Source organism: Pituophis catenifer, unplaced genomic scaffold (assembly GCF_029215685.1).
Source record: "Pituophis catenifer annectens isolate HBS135680 unplaced genomic scaffold, rPitCat1.0.hap2 SCAF_2, whole genome shotgun sequence".
NCBI classification, from domain to species: domain Eukaryota; kingdom Metazoa; phylum Chordata; class Lepidosauria; order Squamata; family Colubridae; genus Pituophis; species Pituophis catenifer.
In genome coordinates this window covers 41,560,079-41,571,826 of record NW_027256882.1, presented here as the reverse complement: position 1 = coordinate 41,571,826, position 11,748 = coordinate 41,560,079, and the positions used below count along the sequence as shown (strand labels likewise).

The 11,748-nt window shown below is 41.5% G+C and overlaps 2 protein-coding genes across 2 annotated transcripts; one reads left to right on the top strand and one right to left on the bottom strand.

The window, feature by feature from the left end:
- The first annotated feature begins 2,290 nt into the window (after window positions 1-2,290).
- Window positions 2,291-3,226, top strand: LOC139309422 (olfactory receptor 2AK2-like). Its single transcript, XM_070933488.1, has one exon. It carries the CDS (start codon window positions 2,291-2,293, stop codon window positions 3,224-3,226), a length of 936 nt encoding a protein of 311 aa, XP_070789589.1.
- Window positions 3,227-8,474: 5,248 nt separating this feature from the next.
- Window positions 8,475-9,407, bottom strand: LOC139310165 (olfactory receptor 2D3-like). The gene has a single exon (XM_070934327.1). It carries the CDS (start codon window positions 9,405-9,407, stop codon window positions 8,475-8,477), a length of 933 nt encoding a protein of 310 aa, XP_070790428.1.
- Window positions 9,408-11,748: the final 2,341 nt, after the last annotated feature.

Sequence of the window (11,748 nt, the reverse complement as noted above, 5' to 3'; positions counted from 1 at the left end):
TGATTTGAAGAAGCCATGAAACAAGCAATGCAAAAGAATTCAGTTGGGCAAAAATTCAGAACTCAAACAGAGCTTTCTGATTTTAAAGGATCCTATTTTTCCCCATTTGCTGTTGCAAATACCTGCAGGTATGTAGTATTTAATTTCTGAAAAGATAATTATTCCTGTTAAGCTGATATTCTATAACGGTCCGTAATACAATTATTTAACTCATAAAACTATATTTGTAAACAACTTTCAGACAGGTAAATGTACTTACCACATGATAATTGCAATAGTATGTGTATATCTAAAACCATGTTATGATAAAGTATATTGCATAAAGTATATAATGGTGTATTTATACATATACCTGTATTTATATTTTTATTATTTATTTATTATTTTTACATCATTATTTTATTTACATATATGTTACTAATTGTATCCCTGCTTTATCATCCATATGATGATAAATGACACTCTGGCTGTGTGCTGGTATGTGTCCCTTTGTTTAAAAATTGAAATTTCATTTTAAAAATACACCTGACAATGCAAATAACCCTTTGCAGGGATAGGAACAAACACATCTGTTTGCCTGATCTTGAAAAACAAGTACTTATTTCCCAGATGCCCAACATCTCTTTCTTTTTTTAAATTTTATTTTATTTTTGTCAAGAACGTATTTGGTAATAAGTATAAGCATGGATTGGATACATAAAATAAATATAAATACATAAAATAAAATTTTCATCTTCCTTTGCTGCTCTTTATCAGAGATACAAAACTAAAGCTTGTTGTTAATTGCCTCAAAGAAGTTGGATAAAGAGAATATTCTTTTGCTTTAAGTATTAGACAAAAGTCAATTTTTGTGTGTATATTCACAGCAATGCAGATTTTTGACTTGGGGTTTGTGACTACTCTTGTACGGCATATTGTGGTAGTATTTCAGAGCTCTTTCTTCTGTGCTTATTACTAAAGAAGTTATTTTGGGGGCTTTTAAATACTCAGAAATGTGCAGTGAGCTGGATCAGGGTGACAACAGGCAACAGATGCTTTCCAAAATGTTTCCCAAGACGAAGCCAGTGAGGGAAAGAACCCAGATTCAGGTTCCCTGCAGAAATTTGTCCTCGCTCCAGCTACTCACAATACTTTTGTTGTGGGGAAAATTAACTCTCTTGAGATGGGGATAGAAATGTAACAAATCAATCCAATCAATTCCCTAAGCTAAAATTCAGATAATCCCTGATAATGAACACTGTTTGGGGGTTCATGGATGTTATCGTTCAGACATTTTTGGAGGGTGCCCAAAGTTTTGATCCTCCACACCAAAGGATCCTAAGCACAGTTACTTGAACATGACACTCATTTTTAGATGGAAGACTTTTGCATGCATTGTCCATCTGTCTGTCTGTCTGCCTGCCTGCCTGCCTGTCTCTCTCTCTCTCCCTTTCTCCCTCCCTCTCTCTCTCTCTCTATTATCTGTCTATCATCTGTCTATCTGTCTGTCTGTCTGTCTATCACCACCTCATTGTATATCAATAAATCTTATTACATTTCAGTAAACAATTATACACTCTTATCGTCTGTCTGCTTGCCTGCCTCTCTGCCTCCATTTGAGCCAATGTTATTTAAGATGTCAGATCTGAAAGGGCCCGGGTTCAATGCAAATATGCAACTTAGATTTGCAGGTAAGGCAACAGATTGGTTTTAAAAACAATAATCCTAGAGATGGGTATGCGTGTATATGTATGTATATATTTATGTATGCTAGAGAGCCAGTTGGGTATATTGATTAAGGCACAAGGCTAGAAAATGGGGCACCTTGAGTTCTAGTCCCATCTTAGGCACAAAGCTACCTTTGAGAACCCTGGGCTGGTCAATTTCTTTCTTCATTTAATTTATATATCAAATTTAGAGGCTGCCCACCTGACTCACAGAGAGACTTTGTGCAGTCTGGCACTTTCCCCAGTCTGGCACTTTTGAGATCTGCTGGGATACCTAAACATTCTGGAAATCTAATTTCAACATAACTGGAAGGTAGTGAGTTGGAGAATGCTATCATATTCATATCTAAGACAGATTCCAAATTATGTTACTTGTGCATTATCACATACAGCTACATTCCTTCTGAACATTAGTTATAATCTTATTAGACGCGTCCCATGATATACTGTTTGTTCAATTTAAACAAAATGGGGAGGGGGAAGGAAAATATCTATTAATAATGGTGGATTTCAACATATTTATGACAAACGTTCTCCCAAATTATTTTTGTATTTTTAGATAAAAGCTTGGCAACAAAGGAGGAATGAGAGAGGAGAACATAACTTCATGGAGAGAATTTCTTCTGGTTGGCCTTCTGCATCAATGGTCACCCACCCTGTTCCTTTGGGGACTTCTCTTCATGTTTCTGGTTGCTCTGATGGGAAACAGCCTCCTTATTTTTCTGATTAAAACAGACTCTGGACTTCAGACTCCCATGTACTTCTTTCTTACCCAATTGGCTTTCATGGACCTCTGCCAAGTTCTTTCCATTGTTCCACAAGTATTAGTCAGCTTTCTAACTAAGAGGTATACCGTTTCACTCTATGGATGTGTTGTCCAGATTTCTGTAATTTTGGTTTTGGCAGGAGCAGAATGCCTCATCCTGGCAACCATGTCTTATGACAGGTACGTGGCCATCTGCAAACCTTTGCAATATCCCATCCTCATGAGGAGAAACGTCTGTTATATGATGTCAATGGTGGCCTGGTTTTGGTCTACTGTCCAGGCTCTCACTTGCTCTCTTTATGTATTACCCCTTCCCTACTGCAAGTCCAATGTGATTAACCATTACATATGTGATTACCCAGCACTTATACAGCTGTCATGTTCAGATAATTCTGCTTTTGAACAAATAATCTATGTTGGAAATTTCCTGGTACTTCTCATCCCCATCTCAGTTATTCTTACTTCCTATGTTGCTATCCTCCTCCAAGTTGTGAGGCTACGATCTTCTCAAAGGAGCCACAAAGCCTTAGGAACATGCATGTCTCACTTGTGTGTAGTTGGGATTTTCTATGTAACTGCTCTTGCAACATACATGAAACCTGCATCCTCTTATTCACCACAGGAAGCCATGGTTAATACACTGTTTTTTACCACTGTACCTGCCATGACAAACCCCTTCATATACAGCCTGAGGAATCGAGATGTCTTGGAAGCTCTGAGAAAAACCTTTGAAAAACACAGCTTGCATCAGTGACTTGATAGGAAAAACATGACAGTGAATATTTTCTGTGGTAATCTGGGCATCTGCTTCAGTAGAAGTGCATTCTACTGAGTTGTTGGAAATTTAATGGCATTAGATGTCTCTTTTTTATTGCTGTTATTTAATTGATGGAAAGGGGACATATGAATTCAAAGACTACATTATGGAGCAGGAGTCTAGAATGCTATAACCTTTCATCTACTTATGAAATCAATAATATACCCCGAGAAATTGATTTTTACTTTAAGCATCTGAATTGCAATAAGTGCTTGGCAATGTGGAAATATTGTACAGAACTATTTTGAGTTTTTCTATGAGAAATCTTTAGAGCTCTCAAATCTAAGATGATTAAACCTAAAAATGGTTGTTTCCTTATTTAACTCAGTAAATACTTGTAAAATAATAATGTGTTGAGGACTAATTAAGGTGTGATGTGGTCACTTCTACCAATAGGGCAGTCAAAGTTATCATGTTGTCTAAATTATTCCTAAAGACACTGAACACAATCAATTTCTATTGTGTTCTATTCTATTAAAGTGGAAATCAATAGACTTTGTAGTCTAAGACTTAATTAGAATAGATTTATCCATCATCCACATAACAGAATAACAGAATAACAGGGAGGGACCTTGGAGGTCTTCTAGTCCACCCCCCTGCCTAGGCAGGAAACCCTACACCACTTTAGACAAATGGTTATCCAATATCTTTGAGCATATTGCTGAGCACATTGTAAGCCGCCCTGAGTCTTCGGAGAAGGGCAGCATATAAATCAAATTAAAAAAAAAAAAACATCTTCTTAAAAACTTCCAGTCTAGCCATTTCGTCCTCTGCCATCCACTTTTCCTTTTGCCTGCAATCTTTCCCAACATCAGCGTCTTTTCTAATGAGTCCTCTCTTCTCATTTGGTGTCCAAAATGTTTGAGCTTCAGCTTCAGTATCTGTCCTTCCAAAGAACAATCAGAGTCAATTTCCTTTGGAACCCTATTCAGAGGTGGGTTTGACAGGTTCTGACCAGTTCTGGAGAACTGGTAGTGGAAATTTTGAGTAGTTCGGAGAACTGGTAGTAAAAATTCTGACTGGCCCCGCCTCCATCTATTCTCTGCCTCCCAGGTCCCAGCTAATCGGGAAGAAATGGGGATTTTGCAGTAACCTTCCCCTGGAGCGGGGAGGGAATGGAGATTTTACAGTATCCTTCCCCTGCCATGCCCACCAAGCCACACCACACCCACCGAGTCACGCCCACAGAATGGGTAGTAAAAAAAATTGAAACCCACCACTGACCCTATTGATACTAAAGGTCAGAGGTGGTATTCAGCAGATTCTGACCAGTTCTGGAGAACCAGTAGTGGAAATTTTGAGTAGTTTGGAGAACCGGTAAATACCACCTCTGACTGGCCCCGATCCCATCTATTCTCTGCCTCCTGAGTCCCAGCTGATCGGGAAGAAATGGGGATTTTGCAGTTACCTTTCCCTGGAGTGGGGAAGGAATGGAGATTTTACAGTATCCTTCCCCTGCCACACCCACCATGCCATGCCTACCAAGCCATGCCACACCCACCAAGCCACAGAACCGGTGGTTTTAAAAAAATTGAATCCCCCATTGCTAAAGGCTGACTAGATGGCATTCTCCTCTGGAGATTTTGAGAATTGCTATCCAAATAACTGAAGGACATCTTGTTGTGTAATAGAATATGTGAATGACCTTGGGAAATGAGGGGAAGAGATGCTACCTAGGAAACAATAAGACAAGAGAAGCAGGAGGCCTCAGTAGCTTAATGGTCAGGGAAAAGGCTGAAGAAGATCTGCCCTAATGGACCAAGCAGTTAAAAGTGGCAGTGGGAAGTCCATACTTTCAGATTTGGCAAGATTGTGTTAATGTGCCCTTATAATAAAGTAGGATTAATTCATCTTGTATGGGCAGTGAGGGAATGGAAAAGCAGAGTGACTCTGCCTCTTTCAGTCAGATCCCTAGAATTTAGATATATATGCTGTTGCATTCATAATACTGATAGAATGTCTATAAGCCAGAAGTGTATTTAATCCATGACAGGGGTGAAATCCAGCAGGTTCTAACAGGTTCTGGAGAACCGGTAGCAGAAATTTTGAGTAGTTCGGAGAACCAGCAAATATCACCTCTGGCTGGCCCCAGAGTGGGGTGGGAATGGAGATTTTGCAATATCCTTCCCCCAGGAGGGGAGGGAATGGAGATTTTGCAGTATTGTTCCCCTGGAGTAGGGTGGGAATGAAGATTTTGAAATATCCTTCCCCTGCCACACCCAGCAAGCCATGCCCACAGAACTGGTAGGAAGAAATTTTGGATTTCACCCCTGATCCATGAAGTCATAGAACGGAAGAGATGGAAGAATTGGAAGAAGTTGTGAAGTTTGTCTGGTCCAACTGGTGCATCCCCAACGGAGATCTATCCTGATTTTGTTCACATTTCTCCAACACAAAAACTCTCCCATTCTTGGACAGCTTTCAGTATTAGGATTTTTTTTTTTTTTTTTTTGCTGATGTTCAACTGAAATCTGCTTCCTTGTTATGCCATTCTCTTCCTTCTTTCTTATCTTGCCTTCTAGAATGACCCTGAACAACTAGATAGTCCTTTGTGCAATTGTCCCCCATATGACATATTAAATTGTGATGTGCTTTATTCCTTTTAGGTTGCTTGTTACTATGGTGATTCAGCAAACAGTGACTTCTTCAGGCTGCATAAATGACTATGACCTATCATTATGATATGAACATGAATCACAAAGAATTAAGTATTTATTACGAGCATAATACTCAGTGAATATAGAGATGAGGGTTTTTAATTTATTCAGACCTCAGAATTTGTAAGTTTCAAAAGCAATAAAATTCCCAGAATCCCAGAAGTAAATTAGGCAAAAGTTCTAATGATAGAAAAATTGTTGATATATTTGAGAGAACTTTTTTCTTCTCAGTGGAATTTTTTTTACAGAATCCCGAAAAACCCTAGTCTAGGGTACAGATAGAACAATAACTATGCAAGTATGTCTTCTTAGTAACTTTATTGTTGATCAGCCAATATCAATATACAGAATATAAAAAACAGAATGTTAGTAAGACCATGTGTAAAATGGAATAGAAGAAATAAAGTAAATAAAAAGAATAAAATGAAGAATGCAAATCAGATTTTTGTATCATCCCTATAATTTATCCCTATCAGACCTTTCTCTCTCTCTCTCTGTATGTGTATGTGTATATATGTGTACACATGTATATATATGTGTGTGTGTGTGTATATGTGTGTGTGTGTGTGTGTGTGTGTGTGTGTGTATGTATATATATATATACACACAGAGAGAGAGACACACACACACATATACATACAGATCTCAATTGAATTATTTCATTCAAATAAATTCAGATTTTTAAATTTTGGCAGTACATGAAATTTGTTGTTTTAATACAAGGATCCCAATAGGTTGTTTGTCTAATGTGTGGTCCAAAATACTATTCTCTCTCTCTCTTATGACCTTTGGGTAAGGAAAGGTGTTAACAGTTCCTCACACTTAGAAATGCTATGGTGTCTCCATGATCACATCATCAGAATTTGAGTGCTTGGCAACTGGCATGTATTTACAAAGTTTGCAGCATCCCAAGGTAACATGACAGCCATTTCTGACCTTTCCAGGGAACTTCCATCAAGCAAAGTCAATGGGAGAAGCTTCCGCCCCACCATTCTGCAGCCAAAAAAGGTCATAAAATTGAACGCAGCTCACAATGACCTCGTCACTTAGTGACTGAAGTTCCATTCCCAACTGTGATAATAAGTTGAGTACTACCTGTGCTACATCATCCTTAACCATTATTATTTTTTCCTTCATGTGCAAAAGTTCATATTTTATCATAGCACACATGCCACTCTCCACAGTTCCATTAGCAAAAAAACATGGCTTGATGACGTTCATTTATTAAACATGAGGAAACCTCAAAATTATTAAGTGGCCAAAAAAAGATAAAAAGTAGGCAAAATATCAGGGGAGAGAGAGGGACATGGACACTGGGCAAGAAAGTACAGTATTTACAGTACACGTCTAATGTATCAAAAGGCACAGTTCATGAACAAGCCCTTTTGGGATAGTCCCCCTCCTTTTCACAAAACAAATCCTTCCAATTTTCCAAAACAGGACTTTTTGGCCTGGGCAACTCATAGCTTACAGTTGCTCCTTTCTTGTAGTGCAAAAAGGCATTAAAGCAAAGATGAAGACTTATTTGTTTCAGAAATGAGCCAGAAGGTTTAAATTAGGATGTCAAACTCAATTTCATTGAGGGCCACATCAGGGTTGTGTTTGACTTTGGGGGGCCGGGGTGGGCGTGGCCAGCTCAATACCACTTTTGTGGGGGCGCCTGTGGGGGCCTGAGTGCTCTGCCAGTGAAAATGGGCTCCCAATCTCCCTTTTTGGTTACAATGGCCTCCTGCAACCCTCCTCCAGTAAAAATGGAGCTTGGGTGGGCCACACACAGGCCTCCGGAGCTCCATTTTCACTTGCAGAGTCACCACCGTGGGCCAGTCCTTCACTGTTTCCAAGGCGGTCCCACGAGCCAGATCTAAGTACCCTGTGGGCCATATCCGGCCCCCAGGCCTTGATTTTGACACCCTTGGTTTAAATGTTGAGCTGTTCCTGGTTTCAAATGGGGAAAGTTTTGCAACAAAGGGAACCAATATGATGAACTCTTTCCACAAAGCCCAGTTAATTTTAGGACTCTGTTCTGGCTTGGAACTTTCCAGAGGTTCTGGAAACGATATGAAATGGCAATCCTTAACAGAATAGAATGGCCTTGGTTATTCTATGTGGGACACTTTTAATGTATATGCATAATGGCATTAGAATAGATATGAACATTTAAACTCTAAGAAATTCATCCTCTATTCTGCACCATCAAAGAAACTTTTTTCATTAAAAAAACCTCAAATAATAATTCTGTACAATATCTGTCCATCACCATGCACCTACTGCAACTGAGATGCTTAAAGGAAATGTCACTTTCCCTAGGTATACTAATAATTTAAGTAGATTAGAGGATTTAATATTTTAGACTCAAACTCCTTTATGTAGTCTTTGGATTTTACTTCACTTTTCCATCAATAAAATATCAGCCATTAAAAAGAGACACCCAACGCTGTCAAATATCAATAACTGAACTTCTACTGGAGCACATGCCCAGATTTCAAACAGAAAATATTCACTGTTATGGGTATGTTTTTATTATCTAGTCAGTCATGCAAGCTGTGTTTTCGGAAGGTTTTTCTCAGAGCTTCCAAGACATCCTGATTCCTCAGGCTGTATATAAAGGGATTTGCCATGGCAGGCAAAGCAGTAAAGAACAGTGTATTAATCATGGCTTCCTGTGGTGAATAAGATGCAGGTTTCATGTATGTTACAATAGCAGTTACATAGAAAATCCCAACTACACACAAGTGAGACATGCATGTTCCTAAGGCTTTGTGGCTCCTTTGAGAAGATTGTACCCTCACAACTTGGAGGAGGATGGCAACGTAGGAAGTGAGGATAAGTGAGAGGGGGAAGAGAAGTACCATGAAATTTCCAGCATAAGTTGTTCTTTCAAAAGCAGAATTATCTGAGCAAGACAGCTGGATAAGAGCTGGATAGTCGCACATGTAATGGTTAATCACATTGGACTTGCAGTAGGGAAGGGGCAATACATAAAAAGAGCAAGTGAGAGCCTGGACAGTAGACCAAAACCAGGCTGCCATTGACATCATATAACAGACATTTCTCCTCATGAGGAAGGGATATTGCAAAGGTTTGCAGATGGCCACGTACCTGTCATAAGACATGGTTGCCAGGATGAGGCATTCTGCTCCTGCCAAAATCAAAATTACAGAAATCTGAACAACACATCCATAGAGTGAAATGGTATACCTCTTAGTTAGAAAGCTGACCAATACTTGTGGAACAATGGAGAGAACTTGGCAGAGGTCCATGAAAGCCAATTGGGTAAGAAAGAAGTACATGGGAGTCTGAAGTCCAGAGTCTGTCTTAATCAGAAAAATAAGGAGGCTGTTTCCCATCAGAGCAACCAGAAACATGAAGAGAAGTCCTGAAAGAAACAGGGTGGGTGACCATTGATGCAGAAGGCCAACCAGAAGAAATTCTCTCCATGAAGTTATGTTCTCCTCTCTCATTCCTCCTTTGTTGCCAAGCTTTTATCTAAAGATACAAAAATAATTTGAGAAAACATTTGTCATAAATATGTTGAAATCCACCATTATTAATAGATATTTTCCTTCCCCCCTCCCCATTTTGTTTAAATTGAACAAACAGCATATCATGGGATGCATCTAATAAGATTATTACTAATGTCCAGGAGGAACGGGGCTATATGAGAAAATGCACAAGAATGTGCACAATTCTTCATTAGGTTATGCCAGCCTTGTGCAATTCACTACATGTCACTTATGTTGAGATCACATTTCCAGAATTTTGAAGCATCCCAGTATGAAACCTGACAGAATGTGGAAGGCTGAGTCACACTTGATTGCATTGTTTTCATTCTGTTAACAAATTATGCGGTAACCCGCTCCCTGCTCCATCCGGGAGCACGGGAGGATCCCTTGGAAGGCAGGGCGGAGGATTTCGGACAATACCTGTATGACAAAATCGCTCAGATCCGGGGGGATTTGGACTCTGACTGGGTAGATCAGGGCAAGGTGACGAGGAATAGTCTTGAGAATGTTACCTGGGAGGAGTTTGATGCTGTGACTCCGGATGATGTGGACAGGATTCTGGGGAGACTTAGTGCGGCCACATGTTTACTGGACCCGTGTCCCTCCTGGTTGGTACTGGCCTCCCGGGAGGTTACACGAGGCTGGCTCCAGGGTGTTATCAACGCTTCGTTGAGTGAGGGTCACTTCCCCGCCGCTTTGAAAGAAGCGGTGGTGAGGCCTCTCCTCAAGAAGCCGTCCCTGGATCCGGCAATATTGGCCAACTATCGTCCTGTCTCCAACCTTCGCTTCTTGGCGAAGGTTGTTGAGAGTGTGGTCGCGCGACAGTTTCCACAATTCTTGGAGGAAACATCCTATCTAGATCCGTTCCAGTCGGGTTTCAGGCCTGGACACAGCACGGAAACGGCATTGGTCGCGTTGGTTGATGATCTCTGGAGGGCTCGGGACAGGGGTTGTTCCTCTGTTCTGGTCCTGTTAGACCTCTCAGCGGCTTTTGATACCATCGACCATGGTATCATGCTGCACCGGCTGGAAGAGTTGGGGATAGGTAGTTGGCAGGTAGGCAGAGGTCGACCTCAAGGCCTCTTATATGTGGAGTGCCTCAGGGGTCGGTCCTCTCGCCCCTCCTGTTCAACATTTATGTGAAGCCGCTGGGCGAGATCATCCGTGGCTTTGGGGTGAGATACCACCAGTACGCTGATGACACCCAGCTGTACATCTCCACCCCAGGCCACCCCAACGATGCCCTTGAAGTGATGTCCCAGTGCCTGGAGGCTGTGCGGATCTGGATGGGGAGGAACAGGCTCAGGCTCAACCCTTCCAAGACTGAGTGGCTGTGGCTCCCGGCATCCCGATATAGTCAGTTGACTCCATCACTGACTATTGGGGGCGAGTCGTTGGCCCCCACAGAGAGGGCTCGCAATCTGGGAGTCCTCCTGGATAGGCAGCTGTCCTGGGAGGAACATCTGACAGCTGTAACCAGGGGGACCTTTTGTCAGGTTCGCCTGATCCGCCAGTTGCGGCCCTTTCTTGATCGGGATTCCCTGTGCACAGTCACTCATGCCCTCGTCACCTCTCGCCTTGACTACTGCAACGCTCTCTACATGGGGCTCCCCTTGAGGAGCACCCGGAGGCTCCAACTGGTCCAGAATGCAGCAGCGCGGGTAGTGACGGGAGCAGCCTGGCGCTCCCATGTAACACCGCTCCTGCGCGAGCTGCACTGGCTCCCAGTGGTCTTCCGGGTGCGCTTCAAGGTGTTGGTTATCACCTTTAAAGCGCTCCATGGCATAGGGCCTAGCTATCTTCGAGACCGCCTGCTGCCACCGACAATCTCCCATCGACCCGTGCGCTCCCACAGAGAGGGCCTCCTCGGGGTGCCATCAGCCAAACAGTGCAGGCTGGTGACCCCCAGGGGGAGGGCCTTCTCTGTGGGGGCACCTACCCTCTGGAATCAATTGCCTCCAGAGATAAGGAGAATCCAAGACCTCGGTGCCTTCCGCCGTGCCCTTAAAACCTTCCTTTTCCAGCAAGCCGGGCTGGCCTAATTTTTTTAAGTGTTTTTAAGTGTTTTGTTTATTGTTTTTAATTAATGGGGCCAAATTTATATATGTATATTTTAACTGTATTTTAATATTTGTACTTGATGTTTTTACTTGGCTGTTCACCGCCCTGAGTCCTCAGGGAGAAGGGCGGTATACAAATTCAAAATAAAATAAAAATAAAAATAAATGTATTGTTTGCTTCAGATTTGCTTCTAAAAAGGTACTTTAGCATGTGGAAAAGTGTGAAAGCAGCACTTATC